Source organism: Myotis nattereri (assembly GCF_964212035.1).
Source record: "Myotis nattereri genome assembly, chromosome: 9".
NCBI lineage: Eukaryota > Metazoa > Chordata > Mammalia > Chiroptera > Vespertilionidae > Myotis > Myotis nattereri.
In genome coordinates this window covers 39,945,335-39,972,924 of record NC_138084.1, presented here as the reverse complement: position 1 = coordinate 39,972,924, position 27,590 = coordinate 39,945,335, and the positions used below count along the sequence as shown (strand labels likewise).

General features: G+C 40.4%; 4 protein-coding genes across 4 annotated transcripts; all 4 read right to left on the bottom strand.

The window, feature by feature from the left end:
* Positions 1-901: 901 nt before the first annotated feature.
* LOC308525449 (olfactory receptor 52E8-like) lies at positions 902-1,873 on the bottom strand (the record flags this gene model as incomplete). The annotated part of the gene is made up of 1 exon (XM_081100269.1): positions 902-1,873. One exon carries the CDS (start codon positions 1,871-1,873, stop codon positions 902-904), a length of 972 nt encoding a protein of 323 aa, XP_080956395.1.
* A 7,766-nt stretch (positions 1,874-9,639) lies between these two features.
* On the bottom strand, positions 9,640-10,611 carry LOC308525448 (olfactory receptor 52E8-like; the record flags this gene model as incomplete). Its single annotated transcript, XM_081100268.1, has 1 exon — positions 9,640-10,611. The coding sequence occupies one exon, from the start codon at positions 10,609-10,611 to the stop codon at positions 9,640-9,642; it is 972 nt and encodes a 323-aa protein (XP_080956394.1).
* A 7,753-nt stretch (positions 10,612-18,364) lies between these two features.
* On the bottom strand, positions 18,365-19,336 carry LOC308525446 (olfactory receptor 52E8-like; the record flags this gene model as incomplete). The annotated part of the gene is made up of 1 exon (XM_081100266.1): positions 18,365-19,336. The coding sequence occupies one exon, from the start codon at positions 19,334-19,336 to the stop codon at positions 18,365-18,367; it is 972 nt and encodes a 323-aa protein (XP_080956392.1).
* Positions 19,337-26,616: 7,280 nt separating this feature from the next.
* LOC308525445 (olfactory receptor 52E8-like) lies at positions 26,617-27,588 on the bottom strand (the record flags this gene model as incomplete). The annotated part of the gene is made up of 1 exon (XM_081100265.1): positions 26,617-27,588. One exon carries the CDS (start codon positions 27,586-27,588, stop codon positions 26,617-26,619), a length of 972 nt encoding a protein of 323 aa, XP_080956391.1.
* Between the last annotated feature and the right edge of the window lie 2 nt (positions 27,589-27,590).

Below are 27,590 nucleotides of genomic sequence, written 5' to 3'. Positions count from 1 at the left end.
CACATGTTTAGTGATTCATTATAAAGAGCATTTTTATGTACTTATTGACTAATTGTTTATATGTTTTAAAAAATGCATATATAATACTTTGTCTATTTTTTGTTTTCTTTATTGATTAAGGTTACATATGTGTCCTTATCCCCCCATTGCCCCTCCACCCCCCCGCTCATGCCCTCACCCCCCTAGTGTCTGTGTCCATTGGTCATGCTTATATGCATGCAAACAAGTCCTTTGGTTGATCTCTCCCCCTTCATCCCCCCTCTCCTCCCCCGCTTTCCCTCTGATTGATGCTTCTCTGTCTCTGGATCTGTTTTTGTTCATCAATTTATGTTGTTCCATTATATTCCACAAATAAGTGAGATCATGTGATATTTATCTTTCTCCAACTGACTTATTGTCTATTTTTTAATTGGGTAATTTGGCTACGTTTATAATTAAATTATGAGTTCTTTATATATTTTGATACAAATCATTTATCATACATATGATATAAAAATATTTTCTCACAGACTGTGGCTTGCTTTTTCATTTTATTATTAGTATCTTTGAAAGAAAATATATTTTAATTTTAGTGAAGTACAATTAATCATTTAATAATATTTTTGCCATTGTCTTATCTATATAATCTTGTACCAAGGCTCTTGTCTTTAGTTCTCTGATCTACTGTAGGTTAATTTTCTCTATGGTGGAAAATAAGGGTCTAAATTCATCTTTTTGCATGAAGACACTAAACTGTTCCAATCCAATATTATCATTACTGTACATATTATTAACATTAAACATAAAACCTGCAATTCAAAGATAATTAATGTTGTTGGTCTCAATATTTTTCTTTGTCTTCCTTTTTTCTAATTGGTTAGACATAAGACAATCTAATTTTACAGTGCACAAAACATGAATTCTATTTAAATCTTTCAAGATCTCTGACTGTTTGTATATCTTTCTTGAACAAAATTCTCAGCACTCGCTCCCTAATCTGCTTGGTCCGGACCCCATAGATTACAGGATTGAGGGCTGGAGGAACTACCACGTATAGATTGGCTAAGAGAATATGGACATATTGGGGAACATTGTGGCCAAAACGGTGTGACAAGAAAGAGAAAAAGGCAGGAGTGAAAAAGGCTAAGATAACACCAATATGGGATCCACAGGTGTTGAGGGCTTTGAGTCGAGCCTCCCAGGAAGGCAGGCAAAAGACTGCATAGAGGATCCTGGCATAGGAGAGAATAATTAGGAGCACATCCAATAATAAGAGAGAAATGTTGCCAAGGCCAAACATTATATTCAGTTTGATGCTGGCACAGGCCAGACGGGCAATGCCCATGTGCTCACAGTAGGTATGAGGGATGATATGATGCCCACAGAAGGGCAGCCTCAGGAGGAGAAACACCAGTGGGCCCACCATGTACAGGCTCCGCAGAATGGAAATGCCTGCAATAACGCTGATGACTTTGCTGGTGAGGATCGTGGTATAGCGAAGGGGTTTACAAATGGCAATGTAGCGGTCAAAGGCCATGGCCACCAACACAATGCTCTCCATAACAGTGAAGAAGTGGATGAAGAACATCTGGGAAAGGCAGCTTTCAAAAGATATGCTCCTGAGGTTGAACCAGAAAATCCCCAGCATTTTGGGGATGGCGGCTGTGGACAGGCCCAGGTCGATGGTGTCCAACATGGCCAGGAAGTAGTACATGGGCTCATGGAGGCTATGCTCAGTCCGGATCACGAACAGGACAGCAGCATTCCCCAGGAGGGCAACAAGATACACAAAGAGAAAGGGGAATCCAATCCAGACATGCATGTCCTCTAGCCCTGGGATGCCCAGCAAAAGGAATGAGGAAGGACGGAACTGGGTGTCATTAGGCATAGACATCCTTCCTGCCACTGTTGTTGATTTTGCGTATTGGTGTTAGAAGTCATCTTCACATGAAGGATGCTTGCTCCACTTCTTCTTTCCCAGTCTCCTGATAAAATTCAAAATAACTGTAATATTCATTTTCTCTCATTCAATATTATTAAAACTATCCTGCCATCCTTACCTGGACATCAGATGGCTCCAGGAATCAAGCCAGTCCCACTCTTCCTCAGATCATTCCGATTCACAAAAGGTTGAACAAGAAGAGAGAGGAGAATACCCATGAAGGTGATATTCAAGGTAAGGAGTAGAAATAATAAAGGTCTTTGTTTTTTGTACTTTCTGGTGTTACATACATTGTATTTAATGTATATGAAATATACTTTAGCATATGAAATTCAACACATTATTTTATTGAGAAACTTGAGGACCATTTATATATGTATTTGAAAACCATTTATCTATGTATTATGTATATTTATATTTGTAAATATACATGCATGTTTATACATATACTAGAGGCCCAGTGCACAAAGTTCATGCACTGGGGGTTGAGGGGTTCCCTCAGCCTGGCCTGCACCCTATCACAGTCTGTGGCCCTTGCAGTCTGGGACCCCTGCAGTCTGGGACCCTTCGCTCCTTACTGCCCGCCTGCAGTGGAGGTGGGAGAGGCTTGCACCACAGCTGCTGCACTCACCAGCCATGAGCCTGGCTTCTGGCTGAACTCCTGCATTGAGTGTCTGCCCCCTGGTGGTCAGTGCCCATAATAGAGACCAGTCATTCCACCACTCATTCTGCCATTTTAGGGTTTTTTATGTAGGATATGCATATTTTTTTTTTTTTTTTTTTTTTTTTTTTTTACTGTGCCTATACCTTTGACTATTTGATCCTGAAACCGGAGGCTGAAAATTTACTTTTGTTTATTCATGCACCTAAAACCGCATCACACATACAAATTCTCAGAAAACAATGTTTCTTAAATGACTGAGTCAGAGAAAATTCATAACAACATCCAGCATACACCAGGTGATTAATAACATAGTTTCCAAATTAGCTAGATAGTCCAACAGCCATCTTCATCCAAAATATTTTGGATCATGAATAAAGACAAGAAAAGGAAGACATGTTGCAAAGGGGCTTATAAAGTTAGGGCAAACTTTGATTTACCAGTATACAATGTTCTAAATTGAAATGGTCTCATTTTCCATTGAACAAACAAAAACTTAAATTAATTTAAGAAGCTTTCTTGGGAAGTGTAATCAGGGCTACCTAAAGAGTTTTGCGTTTTTTTTAGCTCCCATATTCAAGTCCATTTAACTCACTTATACATGGAAAAGGAGGTGTCACCTTGGATACCCTTTAGATTAGAGTTTAGTAAAGCTATACTCTAACCCAGGGGTCGACAAACTCATTAGTCAACAGAGCCAAATATCAACAGTACAACGATTGAAATTTCTTTTGAGAGCCACATTTGTTAAACTTAAACTATATAGGTAGGTACATTGTTATTAACTTAATTAGGGTGCTCCTAAGGCTTAGGAAGGGCCACACTCAAGGGGCCAAAGAGTCGCATGTGGCTCGCGAGCCACAGTTTGCCGACCATAGCTCTATCCCAATCTTGATGTTTTCCTGAATGTCTCCTTTAAGTACTAAATGAAAAAGGAATTTGTTAAATGGTTCTTTATATAGCTTGAGTGGCAAATTCCTGGATTTACTTATCCTGAGTTCATATTTTAAGACAATCAAGAATGGGGAAGTTGTTTATTGGCTAACTTCCTAAATGGAAGCAATTTTGAAAACAGTGTGGAAATGATAGTGTATGGGGCTAGTTGCCTGGAAATTGGGGGAGTTCATATTTGAGTAGTACCCATCAGAGACAGATGCACAGAAAAAGCCTCCTTTTGCTATAGGACCATCCTGTAGCAAAAAATGTGGCCCCTCTGGGGCCTTTTAGGAGTAACGGAAAGAAGGGATGAGACATTGGGTAGAAATTTAGATAGAAACTTGAGTAAGACTTGGCCAATACTCTCACACTGTGATGAGGGTGATATAAAGATGAAATTTTAATAAAATGTTGCATGATGGTAGAAAAACAAAGGAAATACTGTGGGTATGGATTTGAACAAAATAAACTTTATGTAGGATATGAAATGGATCAAAAACTATATTTTACAAAGAAGCACAAGAAGTTTATTGCAGCTAGAAATGAATGTGTGTTTTAAAAACAGGAACTAAAATTATCATGGGCCCTACCCTGAAAGGTGAGTCCATAGGTTTGTCCTTTAAGAGCTGGACTCTGTGATGTGTGCAACCTTCTCTAGATTCTGGAGATTAATGGCTCTATCTTTCAGTGAAAACTGTCACCCAAATGAGCTAGAGCATGTGGTGGTAGAATTATTATGGTTTTGTCCACAGAAGAAAGCTCTTTCCTATTCTCACCTCTGAATTTCCAGGAGTGCTACACAGAATTGATCAGTTACCAATGAGCAAACCAACCAGTTACTCATTTCATAAGTAAAAACCAATCTATCCCATCAAAATAGATGTATACAACCTCAGATCTTTGCCAGGCACAATGATGAGACTGGGCCCCAGCTTCTCCTCTTTGAGATCATGGTTTCTAATGTTCTGTAATGAACTTATATCAGACAGTCATTCTCTCGGTTCTGCATCATGTTGGTACTCCACTATATTCCACACCTCCACCTCAGCTACCCCAGTGTACATTAACACCATTTCAAGTCCTCTACCTGATAAAGATAACAAGAAGAGATTCTTTATACCAGCGGTTTGCATCAGGATTGATTGTTTTCCCCTTGGGTATATTTATGAATGCCAGGAAACATTTTTTTATTATCACAACTTAAAGGAAGTGTTACTGATGTCTAGATGCCAGGGATGTTGCGAAACATCCTACAATGCACAGAGCATCCCTTCCTCCCCCCCCAAAAAAAACAACAAAAAAAAAACACAACAACACAAAGAAAAATCTGACCCACAATGTAAATAATACCAAAATTGAAATCCGTACCCTCCACCTTTCATCTTATCTCTGCCTAATTCATAGTCCCATGGCATAGTGGTATGCTACTAGGAAAAGACCTGCACTATTACATGTTATCTTATTTCTCAGTTAACTTTTTACCTTGGTCCTGAGTCCTAATAAAATAAAACAAAACAAAACAAAATATAAAAAACTTTATTAGTAGTCACAGTTATGCTTCATAATTTATTCAGTCAATGTGTCTGTTCACAAACATACCTGCTTATCTCATTTAGTAGGTCTGAAAATGTGCTAGGTGCCAGGAAAGCATAGTCCTTGGTCTCTTGATGTTGTACCTAACATAAAGTTGAAAAAAATAAATGAACTGATATAGAGTTTTCTTCTGTATCTCACCTGCTGTTGTATGTGTGGGACTACGGATGTGAATATATGTTGCCATGAAAATTTATGGTATAAAATTTGTACTGCCCAAAGCTTGCCTGTGTATTCTTTTTATCCTTTTTCCAATGCTGTGTTACACACTTATTTTCTTTTCCTCACTCTATTCTAACTTAGCATGAACTCATTCCCAATTTTCCACAACCCTAACTACGAATAACAGTCTTACCTTGCTTTCCAAATGTCTCTGAGAGGACAGCGCTTGAAAATATAATCTGACCTCTCTCTGGGTCCACACCTTGCTGGCAACGAATAGGCATTTATATTGGTGCGGTGGCCCTGCGTCCAGTTGGATGGGGACTGTAGTCTCCCTGGGTTTCTGACAGAGACGAAGTAATATTCACTGGAGAGTTCTTCCTCCCTACATTGGCACTCTGGGGCAAGAGTCACCAGCTCTCTATTTTTTCCAATGACAATGTAGCTTTTCTGCTTTCCTACTTAAAAACCTAAATTCCTGATTAACATTTAAATTCCTGATTTAAATGATTATCTGCCTTCTTCAATGATATGTCCCATCAGTCTTCCCTCTTTGTTCTACATCATCTCTGTCATAGCCTAAATTTGATATGCCTATTATTCCTTTGCCCCACTCCTCATGAACTATTTAGGTGAAAGACCAGATAAAGCAACAAAAATGTCATGTGATAACCCAAGATTTTAGAGATAGGAAAGCTCAATAAGGTGAGCTAACTTCTTACTCATGATTACCCCACCAGTTGTTTAATGATTATATGAGCAAGGAAAGAGGCTAATTACCAGGACAGAGAGAAACCACTCAGTCTCAAGGAATCTTGCAAAGTTAAGCTCCAGATAAGAGTCTTAGCTGAGCCTAGGCCCAGACATATCAGTCAAGAAACTAGCTTTGGATCACCTACCCCACATATTGCAATCTCTATATTATTTAAATTGATTTCATCCATTAGAGCTACCCCAACCGAGATGCTATGTTTTGTTGAAAAAAATGAGTCTTCCTTGGTGTGCTTTTTCTGAATTCCTGACTTATAGAATCTGTAAACATAATAAAATATTTGATTTGTTGTTTTATACACTTAAATTTTGGCATTTCTTATACGCAAGAATAGAAAACCAAGAGGAAACTTTCTACCTTAAATTAGGTTCCATTTTAATGAACCCAAAACATGTGTTATTTCTTTGAAAGCCATGCATAGAAAGAAAGACTGATGGACCTCGAGGAGAATGAAGGTGAGGACAGAAGAAAAATGAGAAAGGTTTAATTAACAGCTTCAGAAAGGGGATAGTTTTCATATCCAGATATCAAGTTTGGCCAAACTGTTGCCTTCAGTAACATGGAAAATAGAAAACACTTATAATGAACTGGATTTAGCTAAAGTGATTTCCACGCAGAATGTTAGAAGTGTCAAATGGTTTCTTTTATTGATATACTAGTGGCTCGGTGCATGTAATTCATGCACTGGGGTGGGGGGTGGGGTGTCCCTCAGCCCGGCCTGCACCATCTTTGATCTGGGACCCCTTAGGGGATGTCCGACTGCCCCCCCGACTGCAGGCTGGCGGTGGGGGGCAGTTAGGAGTGACTGCTGGCAGTCGGACATCCCTCTCGTAATCTGGGATAGTTGGTTCCTAACCGCTCACCTACTTAGCCTGCCTGATTGCCCCCAACTGCCCCCCCTGCTGGCTGGTTGCCCCCAAATGTCACCCCCTATTGGCCTGATCGCCCCAACTGCACCCCTCTGCCAGCCTGCTCAACCCCAACTTCCCCCCTCTGCCAGCCTGGTCGCCCCTAACTGACACCACCACCCCCCGCCAGCCTGGTTTCTCCCAACTGTCACCCCCACTGACCTAGTTGCATCTCACTACCCCCTTGCTGCCAGCCTAATTGCCCCCAACAACCTCCCCTGCTGGCCTGGTCACCCCCACTGCACCCCCACCCACCAGCCTGGTTTCCCCTAACTCCCACCCCTGCTGGCCTGGTTGCCCACAACTGCCCCCCCCCCCCGCCCCCGCCAGCCTGATCCCCCCACGCAGCCTGCTGTTCAGTCGTTTGGTCGTCCCACACTAACCCTCCTGAGGGCCTGGTCGCCCCACACAGCCTGCTGCTCAGTCGTTTGGTTGTCCCTCACTAAACCCCCTGACGGCCTTGTTGCCCCACTCAGCCTGTTCAGTCATCCGTTCAGTTGTTTCAGATGTGATGACCCCTGGCTCTTTATATATACATAGATAGATAGATAGACTAGAGGCCCCTGAGGGGCTCCTCGGCCTGGCCTGCGGCCTCTCACAATCTGGGACCCCTCGGGCGATGTCAGACAGCCAGTTTTGACCCGATCCCTGCAGGCCTGGTCCAGACAGGAGGGAGCCTGATCCTGTGCTTTGAGCGTCTATCCCCTGGTGGTCAGTACCTGTCATAGCAACTGGTTGACTGGTCTTTTGGTTGTTCGGTCACTTAGGCTTTTATATATATAGATAATTGACACTCTACTCATCGATAAATGTGAGTCTGATTCCTCTCTCTTTGAATTTGGAGCTGCATATGACTGCTGGAATCAATAGAGTATGCTGAAGGCAGTGCTATATAACTTCTCAGAATTGAATTTAATAGGCAATGTAACTTCAATCTTATACTGATGGGAAGACTACTTCTTTGGACCTTTATAAGAGGTTGATTCTAAGACCACCCTATTAGAAAAGTTACATGTAAGTTCTCTGCATAAGGATCCCAGGTGAACCTGTATTTCTAATATTCTAGCCTAGAAGCAAGACATGAGAGAAAGAAACCATCCTAGAAATGAGTGCTACAATCCACTTCTAGCCACCAGTCATTTGGATCACTCTCAACAATTGGAGTGATTATATCTGAGATCCTAAACATTATGAAGCAGAGAAGAGCAGTCCCTTTTTATCTTCTTTAAATTTCTAGTCAATGAAATCTATGAAATGAATTAACTGATGATCTTTTAAGACTCTAAACTTAGGAAATTTATTAAACAATGTTAAATAACCAAACCACTTAAGGTTAATTGGAATCACATGAGGCAAGAGAAGTGAAATTCATATAGAAGCAATATTTGAAAAGCTATCAGCCATATTTTTTATAAAAGTAATGAAAGGCATATAACTTAACTTTTAAAAAGCTACAGATTTCAATAATAATGATGTAGTTTTAAAAAATAAATAGCACATTAAGTAAACTTGTTGAAAATCAAAGACCAAAGTAAATAAAAGCTTCAAGCTAAATAAGACACATTAGCTTTGAAAAATCTCATAACAAAACCATAAAGCATGACAGAAAAATGTTGAAAATACGCCATAAAGAAAAGAATACCATCTTCACCTTGGTTCTCTAGTAGACTCTGAGATGGAGATGCTATATAGATTTATTCAAAAGTACTCTAGAGATGTAAACTTTTAAAGAAGTTGTAATTGCACAGAGAGCTGATGTTTGTTCCATACTGTGATTTTAATATGCACATGTTTAGTGATTCATTATAAAGAGCATTTTTATGTACTTATTGACTAATTGTTTATATGTTTTAAAAAATGCATATATAATACTTTGTCTATTTTTTGTTTTCTTTATTGATTAAGGTTACATATGTGTCCTTATCCCCCCATTGCCCCTCCACCCCCCCGCTCATGCCCTCACCCCCCTAGTGTCTGTGTCCATTGGTCATGCTTATATGCATGCAAACAAGTCCTTTGGTTGATCTCTCCCCCTTCATCCCCCCTCTCCTCCCCCGCTTTCCCTCTGATTGATGCTTCTCTGTCTCTGGATCTGTTTTTGTTCATCAATTTATGTTGTTCCATTATATTCCACAAATAAGTGAGATCATGTGATATTTATCTTTCTCCAACTGACTTATTGTCTATTTTTTAATTGGGTAATTTGGCTACGTTTATAATTAAATTATGAGTTCTTTATATATTTTGATACAAATCATTTATCATACATATGATATAAAAATATTTTCTCACAGACTGTGGCTTGCTTTTTCATTTTATTATTAGTATCTTTGAAAGAAAATATATTTTAATTTTAGTGAAGTACAATTAATCATTTAATAATATTTTTGCCATTGTCTTATCTATATAATCTTGTACCAAGGCTCTTGTCTTTAGTTCTCTGATCTACTGTAGGTTAATTTTCTCTATGGTGGAAAATAAGGGTCTAAATTCATCTTTTTGCATGAAGACACTAAACTGTTCCAATCCAATATTATCATTAATGTACATATTATTAACATTAAACATAAAACCTGCAATTCAAAGATAATTAATGTTGTTGGTCTCAATATTTTTCTTTGTCTTCCTTTTTTCTAATTGGTTAGACATAAGACAATCTAATTTTACAGTGCACAAAACATGAATTCTATTTAAATCTTTCAAGATCTCTGACTGTTTGTATATCTTTCTTGAACAAAATTCTCAGCACTCGCTCCCTAATCTGCTTGGTCCGGACCCCATAGATTACAGGATTGAGGGCTGGAGGAACTACCACGTATAGATTGGCTAAGAGAATATGGACATATTGGGGAACATTGTGGCCAAAACGGTGTGACAAGAAAGAGAAAAAGGCAGGAGTGAAAAAGGCTAAGATAACACCAATATGGGATCCACAGGTGTTGAGGGCTTTGAGTCGAGCCTCCCAGGAAGGCAGGCAAAAGACTGCATAGAGGATCCTGGCATAGGAGAGAATAATTAGGAGCACATCCAATAATAAGAGAGAAATGTTGCCAAGGCCAAACATTATATTCAGTTTGATGCTGGCACAGGCCAGACGGGCAATGCCCATGTGCTCACAGTAGGTATGAGGGATGATATGATGCCCACAGAAGGGCAGCCTCAGGAGGAGAAACACCAGTGGGCCCACCATGTACAGGCTCCGCAGAATGGAAATGCCTGCAATAACGCTGATGACTTTGCTGGTGAGGATCGTGGTATAGCGAAGGGGTTTACAAATGGCAATGTAGCGGTCAAAGGCCATGGCCACCAACACAATGCTCTCCATAACAGTGAAGAAGTGGATGAAGAACATCTGGGAAAGGCAGCTTTCAAAAGATATGCTCCTGAGGTTGAACCAGAAAATCCCCAGCATTTTGGGGATGGCGGCTGTGGACAGGCCCAGGTCGATGGTGTCCAACATGGCCAGGAAGTAGTACATGGGCTCATGGAGGCTATGCTCAGTCCGGATCACGAACAGGACAGCAGCATTCCCCAGGAGGGCAACAAGATACACAAAGAGAAAGGGGAATCCAATCCAGACATGCATGTCCTCTAGCCCTGGGATGCCCAGCAAAAGGAATGAGGAAGGACGGAACTGGGTGTCATTAGGCATAGACATCCTTCCTGCCACTGTTGTTGATTTTGCGTATTGGTGTTAGAAGTCATCTTCACATGAAGGATGCTTGCTCCACTTCTTCTTTCCCAGTCTCCTGATAAAATTCAAAATAACTGTAATATTCATTTTCTCTCATTCAATATTATTAAAACTATCCTGCCATCCTTACCTGGACATCAGATGGCTCCAGGAATCAAGCCAGTCCCACTCTTCCTCAGATCATTCCGATTCACAAAAGGTTGAACAAGAAGAGAGAGGAGAATACCCATGAAGGTGATATTCAAGGTAAGGAGTAGAAATAATAAAGGTCTTTGTTTTTTGTACTTTCTGGTGTTACATACATTGTATTTAATGTATATGAAATATACTTTAGCATATGAAATTCAACACATTATTTTATTGAGAAACTTGAGGACCATTTATATATGTATTTGAAAACCATTTATCTATGTATTATGTATATTTATATTTGTAAATATACATGCATGTTTATACATATACTAGAGGCCCAGTGCACAAAGTTCATGCACTGGGGGTTGAGGGGTTCCCTCAGCCTGGCCTGCACCCTATCACAGTCTGTGGCCCTTGCAGTCTGGGACCCCTGCAGTCTGGGACCCTTCGCTCCTTACTGCCCGCCTGCAGTGGAGGTGGGAGAGGCTTGCACCACAGCTGCTGCACTCACCAGCCATGAGCCTGGCTTCTGGCTGAACTCCTGCATTGAGTGTCTGCCCCCTGGTGGTCAGTGCCCGTAATAGAGACCAGTCATTCCACCACTCATTCTGCCATTTTAGGGTTTTTTATGTAGGATATGCATATTTTTTTTTTTTTTTTTTTTTACTGTGCCTATACCTTTGACTATTTGATCCTGAAACCGGAGGCTGAAAATTTACTTTTGTTTATTCATGCACCTAAAACCGCATCACACATACAAATTCTCAGAAAACAATGTTTCTTAAATGACTGAGTCAGAGAAAATTCATAACAACATCCAGCATACACCAGGTGATTAATAACATAGTTTCCAAATTAGCTAGATAGTCCAACAGCCATCTTCATCCAAAACATTTTGGATCATGAATAAAGACAAGAAAAGGAAGACATGTTGCACAGGGGCTTATAAAGTTAGGGCAAACTTTGATTTACCAGTATACAATGTTCTAAATTGAAATGGTCTCATTTTCCATTGAACAAACAAAAACTTAAATTAATTTAAGAAGCTTTCTTGGGAAGTGTAATCAGGGCTACCTAAAGAGTTTTGCGGTTTTTTTAGCTCCCATATTCAAGTCCATTTAACTCACTTATACATGGAAAAGGAGGTGTCACCTTGGATACCCTTTAGATTAGAGTTTAGTAAAGCTATACTCTAACCCAGTGGTCGACAAACTCATTAGTCAACAGAGCCAAATATCAACAGTACAACGATTGAAATTTCTTTTGAGAGCCACATTTGTTAAACTTAAACTATATAGGTAGGTACATTGTTATTAACTTAATTAGGGTGCTCCTAAGGCTTAGGAAGGGCCACACTCAAGGGGCCAAAGAGTCGCATGTGGCTCGCGAGCCACAGTTTGCCGACCATAGCTCTATCCCAATCTTGATGTTTTCCTGAATGTCTCCTTTAAGTACTGAATGAAAAAGGAATTTGTTAAATGGTTCTTTATATAGCTTGAGTGGCAAATTCCTGGATTTACTTATCCTGAGTTCATATTTTAAGACAATCAAGAAAGGGGAAGTTGTTTATTGGCTAACTTCCTAAATGGAAGCAATTTTGAAAACAGTGTGGAAATGATAGTGTATGGGGCTAGTTGCCTGGAAATTGGGGGAGTTCATATTTGAGTAGTACCCATCAGAGACAGATGCACAGAAAAAGCCTCCTTTTGCTATAGGACCATCCTGTAGCAAAAAATGTGGCCCCTCTGGGGCCTTTTAGGAGTAACAGAAAGAAGGGATGAGACATTGGGTAGAAATTTAGATAGAAAATTTGAATAAGACTTGGCCAATACTCTCACACTGTGATGAGGGTGATATAAAGATGAAATTTTAATAAAATGTTGCATGATGGTAGAAAAACAAAGGAAATACTGTGGGTATGGATTTGAACAAAATAAACTTTATGTAGGATATGAAATGGATCAAAAACTATATTTTACAAAGAAGCACAAGAAGTTTATTGCAGCTAGAAATGAATGTGTGTTTTAAAAACAGGAACTAAAATTATCATGGGCCCTACCCTGAAAGGTGAGTCCATAGGTTTGTCCTTTAAGAGCTGGACTCTGTGATCTGTGCAACCTTCTCTAGATTCTGGAGATTAATGGCTCTATCTTTCAGTGAAAACTGTCACCCAAATGAGCTAGAGCATGTGGTGGTAGAATTATTATGGTTTTATCCACAGAAGAAAGCTCTTTCCTATTCTCACCTCTGAATTTCCAGGAGTGCTACACAGAATTGATCAGTTACCAATGAGCAAACCAACCAGTTACTCATTTCATAAGTAAAAACCAATCTATCCCATCAAAATAGATGTATACAACCTCAGATCTTTGCCAGGCACAATGATGAGACTGGGCCCCAGCTTCTCCTCTTTGAGATCATGGTTTCTAATGTTCTGTAATGAACTTATATCAGACAGTCATTCTCTCGGTTCTGCATCATGTTGGTACTCCACTATATTCCACACCTCCACCTCAGCTACCCCAGTGTACATTAACACCATTTCAAGTCCTCTACCTGATAAAGATAACAAGAAGAGATTCTTTATACCAGCGGTTTGCATCAGGATTGATTGTTTTCCCCTTGGGTATATTTAGGAATGTCAGGAAACATTGTTTTATTATCACAACTTGAAGGAAGTGTTACTGATGTCTAGATGCCAGGGATGTTGCGAAACATCCTACAATGCACAGAGCATCCCGCCCCCCCTGCCAAAAAAAAACAAAAAACAGCACAACAACAAAAAGAAAAATCTGACCCACAATGTAAATAATACCAAAATTGAAAACCCTACCCTCCACCTTTCATCTTATCTCTGCCTAATTCATAGTCCCATGGCATAGTGGTATGCTACTAGGAAAAGACCTGCACTATTACATGTTATCTTATTTCTCAGTTAACTTTTTACCTTGGTCCTGAGTCCTAATAAAATAAAACAAAACAAAACAAAATATAAAAAACTTTATTAGTAGTCACAGTTATGCTTCATAATTTATTCAGTCAATGTGTCTGTTCACAAACATACCTGCTTATCTCATTTAGTAGGTCTGAAAATGTGCTAGGTGCCAGGAAAGCATAGTCCTTGGTCTCTTGATGTTGTACCTAACATAAAGTTGAAAAAAATAAATGAACTGATATAGAGTTTTCTTCTGTATCTCACCTGCTGTTGTATGTGTGGGACTACGGATGTGAATATATGTTGCCATGAAAATTTATGGTATAAAATTTGTACTGCCCAAAGCTTGCCTGTGTATTCTTTTTATCCTTTTTCCAATGCTGTGTTACACACTTATTTTCTTTTCCTCACTCTATTCTAACTTAGCATGAACTCATTCCCAATTTTCCACAACCCTAACTACGAATAACAGTCTTACCTTGCTTTCCAAATGTCTCTGAGAGGACAGCGCTTGAAAATATAATCTGACCTCTCTCTGGGTCCACACCTTGCTGGCAACGAATAGGCATTTATATTGGTGCGGTGGCCCTGCGTCCAGTTGGATGGGGACTGTAGTCTCCCTGGGTTTCTGACAGAGACGAAGTAATATTCACTGGAGAGTTCTTCCTCCCTACATTGGCACTCTGGGGCAAGAGTCACCAGCTCTCTATTTTTTCCAATGACAATGTAGCTTTTCTGCTTTCCTACTTAAAAACCTAAATTCCTGATTAACATTTAAATTCCTGATTTAAATGATTATCTGCCTTCTTCAATGATATGTCCCATCAGTCTTCCCTCTTTGTTCTACATCATCTCTGTCATAGCCTAAATTTGATATGCCTATTATTCCTTTGCCCCACTCCTCATGAACTATTTAGGTGAAAGACCAGATAAAGCAACAAAAATGTCATGTGATAACCCAAGATTTTAGAGATAGGAAAGCTCAATAAGGTGAGCTAACTTCTTACTCATGATTACCCCACCAGTTGTTTAATGATTATATGAGCAAGGAAAGAGGCTAATTACCAGGACAGAGAGAAACCACTCAGTCTCAAGGAATCTTGCAAAGTTAAGCTCCAGATAAGAGTCTTAGCTGAGCCTAGGCCCAGACATATCAGTAAAGAAACTAGCTTTGGATCACCTACCCCACATATTGCAATCTCTAAATTATTTAAATTGATTTCATCCATTAGAGCTACCCCAACCGAGATGCTATGTTTTGTTGAAAAAAATGAGTCTTCCTTGGTGTGCTTTTTCTGAATTCCTGACTTATAGAATCTGTAAACATAATAAAATATTTGATTTGTTGTTTTATACACTTAAATTTTGGCATTTCTTATACGCAAGAATAGAAAACCAAGAGGAAACTTTCTACCTTAAATTAGGTTCCATTTTAATGAACCCAAAACATGTGTTATTTCTTTGAAAGCCATGCATAGAAAGAAAGACTGATGGACCTCGAGGAGAATGAAGGTGAGGACAGAAGAAAAATGAGAAAGGTTTAATTAACAGCTTCAGAAAGGGGATAGTTTTCATATCCAGATATCAAGTTTGGCCAAACTGTTGCCTTCAGTAACACGGAAAATAGAAAACACTTATAATGAACTGGATTTAGCTAAAGTGATTTCCACGCAGAATGTTAGAAGTGTCAAATGGTTTCTTTTATTGATATACTAGTGGCTCGGTGCATGTAATTCATGCACTGGGGTGGGGGGTGGGGTGTCCCTCAGCCCGGCCTGCACCATCTTTGATCTGGGACCCCTTAGGGGATGTCCGACTGCCCCCCCGACTGCAGGCTGGCGGTGGGGGGCAGTTAGGAGTGACTGCTGGCAGTCGGACATCCCTCTCGTAATCTGGGATAGTTGGTTCCTAACCGCTCACCTACTTAGCCTGCCTGATTGCCCCCAACTGCCCCCCCTGCTGGCTGGTTGCCCCCAAATGTCACCCCCTATTGGCCTGATCGCCCCAACTGCACCCCTCTGCCAGCCTGCTCAACCCCAACTTCCCCCCTCTGCCAGCCTGGTCGCCCCTAACTGACACCACCACCCCCCGCCAGCCTGGTTTCTCCCAACTGTCACCCCCACTGACCTAGTTGCATCTCACTACCCCCTTGCTGCCAGCCTAATTGCCCCCAACAACCTCCCCTGCTGGCCTGGTCACCCCCACTGCACCCCCACCCACCAGCCTGGTTTCCCCTAACTCCCACCCCTGCTGGCCTGGTTGCCCACAACTGCCCCCCCCCCCGCCCCCGCCAGCCTGATCCCCCCACGCAGCCTGCTGTTCAGTCGTTTGGTCGTCCCACACTAACCCTCCTGAGGGCCTGGTCGCCCCACACAGCCTGCTGCTCAGTCGTTTGGTTGTCCCTCACTAAACCCCCTGACGGCCTTGTTGCCCCACTCAGCCTGTTCAGTCATCCGTTCAGTTGTTTCAGATGTGATGACCCCTGGCTCTTTATATATACATAGATAGATAGATAGACTAGAGGCCCCTGAGGGGCTCCTCGGCCTGGCCTGCGGCCTCTCACAATCTGGGACCCCTCGGGCGATGTCAGACAGCCAGTTTTGACCCGATCCCTGCAGGCCTGGTCCAGACAGGAGGGAGCCTGATCCTGTGCTTTGAGCGTCTATCCCCTGTTGGTCAGTACCTGTCATAGCAACTGGTTGACTGGTCTTTTGGTTGTTCGGTCACTTAGGCTTTTATATATATAGATAATTGACACTCTACTCATCGATAAATGTGAGTCTGATTCCTCTCTCTTTGAATTTGGAGCTGCATATGACTGCTGGAATCAATAGAGTATGCTGAAGGCAGTGCTATATAACTTCTCAGAATTGAATTTAATAGGCAATGTAACTTCAATCTTATACTGATGGGAAGACTACTTCTTTGGACCTTTATAAGAGGTTGATTCTAAGACCACCCTATTAGAAAAGTTACATGTAAGTTCTCTGCATAAGGATCCCAGGTGAACCTGTATTTCTAATATTCTAGCCTAGAAGCAAGACATGAGAGAAAGAAACCATCCTAGAAATGAGTGCTACAATCCACTTCTAGCCACCAGTCATTTGGATCACTCTCAACAATTGGAGTGATTATATCTGAGATCCTAAACATTATGAAGCAGAGAAGAGCAGTCCCTTTTTATCTTCTTTAAATTTCTAGTCAATGAAATCTATGAAATGAATTAACTGATGATCTTTTAAGACTCTAAACTTAGGAAATTTATTAAACAATGTTAAATAACCAAACCACTTAAGGTTAATTGGAATCACATGAGGCAAGAGAAGTGAAATTCATATAGAAGCAATATTTGAAAAGCTATCAGCCATATTTTTTATAAAAGTAATGAAAGGCATATAACTTAACTTTTAAAAAGCTACAGATTTCAATAATAATGATGTAGTTTTAAAAAATAAATAGCACATTAAGTAAACTTGTTGAAAATCAAAGACCAAAGTAAATAAAAGCTTCAAGCTAAATAAGACACATTAGCTTTGAAAAATCTCATAACAAAACCATAAAGCATGACAGAAAAATGTTGAAAATACGCCATAAAGAAAAGAATACCATCTTCACCTTGGTTCTCTAGTAGACTCTGAGATGGAGATGCTATATAGATTTATTCAAAAGTACTCTAGAGATGTAAACTTTTAAAGAAGTTGTAATTGCACAGAGAGCTGATGTTTGTTCCATACTGTGATTTTAATATGCACATGTTTAGTGATTCATTATAAAGAGCATTTTTATGTACTTATTGACTAATTGTTTATATGTTTTAAAAAATGCATATATAATACTTTGTCTATTTTTTGTTTTCTTTATTGATTAAGGTTACATATGTGTCCTTATCCCCCCATTGCCCCTCCACCCCCCCGCTCATGCCCTCACCCCCCTAGTGTCTGTGTCCATTGGTCATGCTTATATGCATGCAAACAAGTCCTTTGGTTGATCTCTCCCCCTTCATCCCCCCTCTCCTCCCCCGCTTTCCCTCTGATTGATGCTTCTCTGTCTCTGGATCTGTTTTTGTTCATCAATTTATGTTGTTCCATTATATTCCACAAATAAGTGAGATCATGTGATATTTATCTTTCTCCAACTGACTTATTGTCTATTTTTTAATTGGGTAATTTGGCTACGTTTATAATTAAATTATGAGTTCTTTATATATTTTGATACAAATCATTTATCATACATATGATATAAAAATATTTTCTCACAGACTGTGGCTTGCTTTTTCATTTTATTATTAGTATCTTTGAAAGAAAATATATTTTAATTTTAGTGAAGTACAATTAATCATTTAATAATATTTTTGCCATTGTCTTATCTATATAATCTTGTACCAAGGCTCTTGTCTTTAGTTCTCTGATCTACTGTAGGTTAATTTTCTCTATGGTGGAAAATAAGGGTCTAAATTCATCTTTTTGCATGAAGACACTAAACTGTTCCAATCCAATATTATCATTAATGTACATATTATTAACATTAAACATAAAACCTGCAATTCAAAGATAATTAATGTTGTTGGTCTCAATATTTTTCTTTGTCTTCCTTTTTTCTAATTGGTTAGACATAAGACAATCTAATTTTACAGTGCACAAAACATGAATTCTATTTAAATCTTTCAAGATCTCTGACTGTTTGTATATCTTTCTTGAACAAAATTCTCAGCACTCGCTCCCTAATCTGCTTGGTCCGGACCCCATAGATTACAGGATTGAGGGCTGGAGGAACTACCACGTATAGATTGGCTAAGAGAATATGGACATATTGGGGAACATTGTGGCCAAAACGGTGTGACAAGAAAGAGAAAAAGGCAGGAGTGAAAAAGGCTAAGATAACACCAATATGGGATCCACAGGTGTTGAGGGCTTTGAGTCGAGCCTCCCAGGAAGGCAGGCAAAAGACTGCATAGAGGATCCTGGCATAGGAGAGAATAATTAGGAGCACATCCAATAATAAGAGAGAAATGTTGCCAAGGCCAAACATTATATTCAGTTTGATGCTGGCACAGGCCAGACGGGCAATGCCCATGTGCTCACAGTAGGTATGAGGGATGATATGATGCCCACAGAAGGGCAGCCTCAGGAGGAGAAACACCAGTGGGCCCACCATGTACAGGCTCCGCAGAATGGAAATGCCTGCAATAACGCTGATGACTTTGCTGGTGAGGATCGTGGTATAGCGAAGGGGTTTACAAATGGCAATGTAGCGGTCAAAGGCCATGGCCACCAACACAATGCTCTCCATAACAGTGAAGAAGTGGATGAAGAACATCTGGGAAAGGCAGCTTTCAAAAGATATGCTCCTGAGGTTGAACCAGAAAATCCCCAGCATTTTGGGGATGGCGGCTGTGGACAGGCCCAGGTCGATGGTGTCCAACATGGCCAGGAAGTAGTACATGGGCTCATGGAGGCTATGCTCAGTCCGGATCACGAACAGGACAGCAGCATTCCCCAGGAGGGCAACAAGATACACAAAGAGAAAGGGGAATCCAATCCAGACATGCATGTCCTCTAGCCCTGGGATGCCCAGCAAAAGGAATGAGGAAGGACGGAACTGGGTGTCATTAGGCATAGACATCCTTCCTGCCACTGTTGTTGATTTTGCGTATTGGTGTTAGAAGTCATCTTCACATGAAGGATGCTTGCTCCACTTCTTCTTTCCCAGTCTCCTGATAAAATTCAAAATAACTGTAATATTCATTTTCTCTCATTCAATATTATTAAAACTATCCTGCCATCCTTACCTGGACATCAGATGGCTCCAGGAATCAAGCCAGTCCCACTCTTCCTCAGATCATTCCGATTCACAAAAGGTTGAACAAGAAGAGAGAGGAGAATACCCATGAAGGTGATATTCAAGGTAAGGAGTAGAAATAATAAAGGTCTTTGTTTTTTGTACTTTCTGGTGTTACATACATTGTATTTAATGTATATGAAATATACTTTAGCATATGAAATTCAACACATTATTTTATTGAGAAACTTGAGGACCATTTATATATGTATTTGAAAACCATTTATCTATGTATTATGTATATTTATATTTGTAAATATACATGCATGTTTATACATATACTAGAGGCCCAGTGCACAAAGTTCATGCACTGGGGGTTGAGGGGTTCCCTCAGCCTGGCCTGCACCCTATCACAGTCTGTGGCCCTTGCAGTCTGGGACCCCTGCAGTCTGGGACCCTTCGCTCCTTACTGCCCGCCTGCAGTGGAGGTGGGAGAGGCTTGCACCACAGCTGCTGCACTCACCAGCCATGAGCCTGGCTTCTGGCTGAACTCCTGCATTGAGTGTCTGCCCCCTGGTGGTCAGTGCCCGTAATAGAGACCAGTCATTCCACCACTCATTCTGCCATTTTAGGGTTTTTTATGTAGGATATGCATATTTTTTTTTTTTTTTTTTTTTTTTTACTGTGCCTATACCTTTGACTATTTGATCCTGAAACCGGAGGCTGAAAATTTACTTTTGTTTATTCATGCACCTAAAACCGCATCACACATACAAATTCTCAGAAAACAATGTTTCTTAAATGACTGAGTCAGAGAAAATTCATAACAACATCCAGCATACACCAGGTGATTAATAACATAGTTTCCAAATTAGCTAGATAGTCCAACAGCCATCTTCATCCAAAACATTTTGGATCATGAATAAAGACAAGAAAAGGAAGACATGTTGCACAGGGGCTTATAAAGTTAGGGCAAACTTTGATTTACCAGTATACAATGTTCTAAATTGAAATGGTCTCATTTTCCATTGAACAAACAAAAACTTAAATTAATTTAAGAAGCTTTCTTGGGAAGTGTAATCAGGGCTACCTAAAGAGTTTTGCGGTTTTTTTAGCTCCCATATTCAAGTCCATTTAACTCACTTATACATGGAAAAGGAGGTGTCACCTTGGATACCCTTTAGATTAGAGTTTAGTAAAGCTATACTCTAACCCAGTGGTCGACAAACTCATTAGTCAACAGAGCCAAATATCAACAGTACAACGATTGAAATTTCTTTTGAGAGCCACATTTGTTAAACTTAAACTATATAGGTAGGTACATTGTTATTAACTTAATTAGGGTGCTCCTAAGGCTTAGGAAGGGCCACACTCAAGGGGCCAAAGAGTCGCATGTGGCTCGCGAGCCACAGTTTGCCGACCATAGCTCTATCCCAATCTTGATGTTTTCCTGAATGTCTCCTTTAAGTACTGAATGAAAAAGGAATTTGTTAAATGGTTCTTTATATAGCTTGAGTGGCAAATTCCTGGATTTACTTATCCTGAGTTCATATTTTAAGACAATCAAGAAAGGGGAAGTTGTTTATTGGCTAACTTCCTAAATGGAAGCAATTTTGAAAACAGTGTGGAAATGATAGTGTATGGGGCTAGTTGCCTGGAAATTGGGGGAGTTCATATTTGAGTAGTACCCATCAGAGACAGATGCACAGAAAAAGCCTCCTTTTGCTATAGGACCATCCTGTAGCAAAAAATGTGGCCCCTCTGGGGCCTTTTAGGAGTAACAGAAAGAAGGGATGAGACATTGGGTAGAAATTTAGATAGAAAATTTGAATAAGACTTGGCCAATACTCTCACACTGTGATGAGGGTGATATAAAGATGAAATTTTAATAAAATGTTGCATGATGGTAGAAAAACAAAGGAAATACTGTGGGTATGGATTTGAACAAAATAAACTTTATGTAGGATATGAAATGGATCAAAAACTATATTTTACAAAGAAGCACAAGAAGTTTATTGCAGCTAGAAATGAATGTGTGTTTTAAAAACAGGAACTAAAATTATCATGGGCCCTACCCTGAAAGGTGAGTCCATAGGTTTGTCCTTTAAGAGCTGGACTCTGTGATCTGTGCAACCTTCTCTAGATTCTGGAGATTAATGGCTCTATCTTTCAGTGAAAACTGTCACCCAAATGAGCTAGAGCATGTGGTGGTAGAATTATTATGGTTTTATCCACAGAAGAAAGCTCTTTCCTATTCTCACCTCTGAATTTCCAGGAGTGCTACACAGAATTGATCAGTTACCAATGAGCAAACCAACCAGTTACTCATTTCATAAGTAAAAACCAATCTATCCCATCAAAATAGATGTATACAACCTCAGATCTTTGCCAGGCACAATGATGAGACTGGGCCCCAGCTTCTCCTCTTTGAGATCATGGTTTCTAATGTTCTGTAATGAACTTATATCAGACAGTCATTCTCTCGGTTCTGCATCATGTTGGTACTCCACTATATTCCACACCTCCACCTCAGCTACCCCAGTGTACATTAACACCATTTCAAGTCCTCTACCTGATAAAGATAACAAGAAGAGATTCTTTATACCAGCGGTTTGCATCAGGATTGATTGTTTTCCCCTTGGGTATATTTAGGAATGTCAGGAAACATTGTTTTATTATCACAACTTGAAGGAAGTGTTACTGATGTCTAGATGCCAGGGATGTTGCGAAACATCCTACAATGCACAGAGCATCCCGCCCCCCCTGCCAAAAAAAAACAAAAAACAGCACAACAACAAAAAGAAAAATCTGACCCACAATGTAAATAATACCAAAATTGAAAACCCTACCCTCCACCTTTCATCTTATCTCTGCCTAATTCATAGTCCCATGGCATAGTGGTATGCTACTAGGAAAAGACCTGCACTATTACATGTTATCTTATTTCTCAGTTAACTTTTTACCTTGGTCCTGAGTCCTAATAAAATAAAACAAAACAAAACAAAATATAAAAAACTTTATTAGTAGTCACAGTTATGCTTCATAATTTATTCAGTCAATTTGTCTGTTCACAAACATACCTGCTTATCTCATTTAGTAGGTCTGAAAATGTGCTAGGTGCCAGGAAAGCATAGTCCTTGGTCTCTTGATGTTGTACCTAACATAAAGTTGAAAAAAATAAATGAACTGATATAGAGTTTTCTTCTGTATCTCACCTGCTGTTGTATGTGTGGGACTACGGATGTGAATATATGTTGCCATGAAAATTTATGGTATAAAATTTGTACTGCCCAAAGCTTGCCTGTGTATTCTTTTTATCCTTTTTCCAATGCTGTGTTACACACTTATTTTCTTTTCCTCACTCTATTCTAACTTAGCATGAACTCATTCCCAATTTTCCACAACCCTAACTACGAATAACAGTCTTACCTTGCTTTCCAAATGTCTCTGAGAGGACAGCGCTTGAAAATATAATCTGACCTCTCTCTGGGTCCACACCTTGCTGGCAACGAATAGGCATTTATATTGGTGCGGTGGCCCTGCGTCCAGTTGGATGGGGACTGTAGTCTCCCTGGGTTTCTGACAGAGACGAAGTAATATTCACTGGAGAGTTCTTCCTCCCTACACTGGCACTCTGGGGCAAGAGTCACCAGCTCTCTATTTTTTCCAATGACAATGTAGCTTTTCTGCTTTCCTACTTAAAAACCTAAATTCCTGATTAACATTTAAATTCCTGATTTAAATGATTATCTGCCTTCTTCAATGATATGTCCCATCAGTCTTCCCTCTTTGTTCTACATCATCTCTGTCATAGCCTAAATTTGATATGCCTATTATTCCTTTGCCCCACTCCTCATGAACTATTTAGGTGAAAGACCAGATAAAGCAACAAAAATGTCATGTGATAACCCAAGATTTTAGAGATAGGAAAGCTCAATAAGGTGAGCTAACTTCTTACTCATGATTACCCCACCAGTTGTTTAATGATTATATGAGCAAGGAAAGAGGCTAATTACCAGGACAGAGAGAAACCACTCAGTCTCAAGGAATCTTGCAAAGTTAAGCTCCAGATAAGAGTCTTAGCTGAGCCTAGGCCCAGACATATCAGTAAAGAAACTAGCTTTGGATCACCTACCCCACATATTGCAATCTCTAAATTATTTAAATTGATTTCATCCATTAGAGCTACCCCAACCGAGATGCTATGTTTTGTTGAAAAAAATGAGTCTTCCTTGGTGTGCTTTTTCTGAATTCCTGACTTATAGAATCTGTAAACATAATAAAATATTTGATTTGTTGTTTTATACACTTAAATTTTGGCATTTCTTATACGCAAGAATAGAAAACCAAGAGGAAACTTTCTACCTTGAATTAGGTTCCATTTTAATGAACCCAAAACATGTGTTATTTCTTTGAAAGCCATGCATAGAAAGAAAGACTGATGGACCTCGAGGAGAATGAAGGTGAGGACAGAAGAAAAATGAGAAAGGTGGAATTAACAGCTTAAGAAAGGGGATAGTTTTGACATCAAGATATCAAGTTTGGCCAAACTGTTGCCTTCAGTAACATGGAAAATAGAAAACACTTATAATGAACTGGATTTAGCTAAAATGATTTCCACGCAGAATGTTAGAAGTGTCAAATGGTTTCTTTTATTGATATACTAGTGGCTCGGTGCATGTAATTCATGCACTGAGGTGGGGGGTGGGGTGTCCCTCAGCCCGGCCTGCACCATCTTCGATCTGGGACCCCTTAGGGGATGTCCGACTGCCCCCCCCCGACTGCAGGCTGGCGGTGGGGGGCAGTTAGGAGTGACTGCTGGCAGTCGGACATCCCTCTCGTAATCTGGGATAGTTGGTTCCTAACCGCTCACCTACTTAGCCTGCCTGATTGCCCCCAACTGCCCCCCCTGCTGGCTGGTTGCCCCCAATTGTCACCCCCTATTGGCCTGATCGCCCCAACTGCACCCCTCTGCCAGCCTGCTCAACCCCAACTTCCCCCCTCTGCCAGCCTGGTCGCCCCTAACTGACACCACCACCCCCCGCCAGCCTGGTTTCTCCCAACTGTCACCCCCACTGACCTAGTTGCATCTCACTACCCCCTTGCTGCCAGCCTAATTGCCCCCAACAACCTCCCCTGCTGGCCTGGTCACCCCCACTGCACCCCCACCCACCAGCCTGGTTTCCCCTAACTGCCCCCCCTGCTGGCCTGGTTGCCCACAACTGCCCCCCCCCCCGCCCCCGCCAGCCTGATCCCCCCACGCAGCCTGCTGTTCAGTCGTTTGGTCGTCCCACACTAACCCTCCTGAGGGCCTGGTCGCCCCACACAGCCTGCTGCTCAGTCGTTTGGTTGTCCCTCACTAAACCCCCTGACGGCCTTGTTGCCCCACTCAGCCTGTTCAGTCATCCGTTCAGTTGTTTCAGATGTGATGGCCCCTGGCTCTTTATATATACATAGATAGATAGATAGATAGACTAGAGGCTCCTGAGGGGCTCCTCGGCCTGGCCTGCGGCCTCTCACAATCTGGGACCCCTCGGGCGATGTCAGACAGCCAGTTTTGACCCGATCCCTGCAGGTCTGGTCCAGACAGGAGGGAGCCTGATCCTGTGCTTTGAGCATCTATCCCTTGGTGGTCAGTACCTGTCATAGCAACTGGTTGACTGGTCTTTTGGTTGTTCGGTCACTTAGGCTTTTATATATATAGATAATTGACACTCTACTCATCGATAAATGTGAGTCTGATTCCTCTCTCTTTGAATTTGGAGCTGCATATGACTGCTGGAATCAATAGAGTATGCTGAAGGCAGTGCTATATAACTTCTCAGAATTGAATTTAATAGGCAATGTAACTTCAATCTTATACTGATGGGAAGACTACTTCTTTGGACCTTTATAAGAGGTTGATTCTAAGACCACCCTATTAGAAAAGTTACATGTAAGTTCTCTGCATAAGGAAAATCAAAGACCAAAGTAAATAAAAGCTTCAAGCTAAATAAGACACATTAGCTTTGAAAAATCTCATAACAAAACCATAAAGCATGACAGAAAAATGTTGAAAATACGCCATAAAGAAAAGAATACCATCTTCACCTTGGTTCTCTAGTAGACTCTGAGATGGAGATGTTATATAGATTTATTCAAAAGTACTCTAGAGATGTAAACTTTTAAAGAAGTTGTAATTGCACAGAGAACTGATGTTTGTTCCATACTGTGATTTTAATATGCACATGTTTAGTGATTCATTATAAAGAGCATTTTTATGTACTTATTGACTAATTGTTTATATGTTTTAAAAAATGCATATATAATACTTTGTCTATTTTTTGTTTTCTTTATTGATTAAGGTTACATATGTGTCCTTATCCCCCCATTGCCCCTCCACCCCCCCGCTCATGCCCTCACCCCCCTAGTGTCTGTGTCCATTGGTCATGCTTATATGCATGCAAACAAGTCCTTTGGTTGATCTCTCCCCCTTCATCCCCCCCTCCTCCCCCGCTTTCCCTCTGATTGATGCTTCTCTGTCTCTGGATCTGTTTTTGTTCATCAATTTATGTTGTTTCATTATATTCCACAAATAAGTGAGATCATGTGATATTTATCTTTCTCCAACTGACTTATTGTCTATTTTTTAATTGGGTAATTTGGCTAAGTTTGTAATTAAATTATGAGTTCTTTATATATTTTGATACAAATCATTTATCATACATATGATATAAAAATATTTTCTCACAGACTGTGGCTTGCTTTTTCATTTTATTATAAGTATCTTTGAAAGAAAATATATTTTAATTTTAGTGAAGTACAATTAATCATTTAATAATATTTTTGCCATTGTCTTATCTATATAATCTTGTACCAAGGCTCTTGTCTTTAGTTCTCTGATCTACTGTAGGTTAATTTTCTCTATGGTGGAAAATAAGAGTCTAAATTCATCTTTTTGCATGAAGACACTAAACTGTTGCAATCCAATATTATCATTAATGTACATATTATTAACATTAAACATAAAACCTGCAATTCAAAGATAATTAATGTTGTTGGTCTCAATATTTTTCTTTGTCTTCCTTTTTTCTAATTGGTTAGACATAAGACAATCTAATTTTACAGTGCACAAAACATGAATTCTATTTAAATCTTTCAAGATCTCTGACTGTTTGTATATCTTTCTTGAACAAAATTCTCAGCACTCGCTCCCTAATCTGCTTGGTCCGGACCCCATAGATTACAGGATTGAGGGCTGGAGGAACTACCACGTATAGATTGGCTAAGAGAATATGGACATATTGGGGAACATTGTGGCCAAAACGGTGTGACAAGAAAGAGAAAAAGGCAGGAGTGAAAAAGGCTAAGATAACACCAATATGGGATCCACAGGTGTTGAGGGCTTTGAGTCGAGCCTCCCAGGAAGGCAGGCAAAAGACTGCATAGAGGATCCTGGCATAGGAGAGAATAATTAGGAGCACATCCAATAATAAGAGAGAAATGTTGCCAAGGCCAAACATTATATTCAGTTTGATGCTGGCACAGGCCAGACGGGCAATGCCCATGTGCTCACAGTAGGTATGAGGGATGATATGATGCCCACAGAAGGGCAGCCTCAGGAGGAGAAACACCAGTGGGCCCACCATGTACAGGCTCCGCAGAATGGAAATGCCTGCAATAACGCTGATGACTTTGCTGGTGAGGATCGTGGTATAGCGAAGGGGTTTACAAATGGCAATGTAGCGGTCAAAGGCCATGGCCACCAACACAATGCTCTCCATAACAGTGAAGAAGTGGATGAAGAACATCTGGGAAAGGCAGCTTTCAAAAGATATGCTCCTGAGGTTGAACCAGAAAATCCCCAGCATTTTGGGGATGGCGGCTGTGGACAGGCCCAGGTCGATGGTGTCCAACATGGCCAGGAAGTAGTACATGGGCTCATGGAGGCTATGCTCAGTCCGGATCACGAACAGGACAGCAGCATTCCCCAGGAGGGCAACAAGATACACAAAGAGAAAGGGGAATCCAATCCAGACATGCATGTCCTCTAGCCCTGGGATGTCCAGCAAAAGGAATGAGGAAGGACGGAACTGGGTGTCATTAGGCATAGACATCC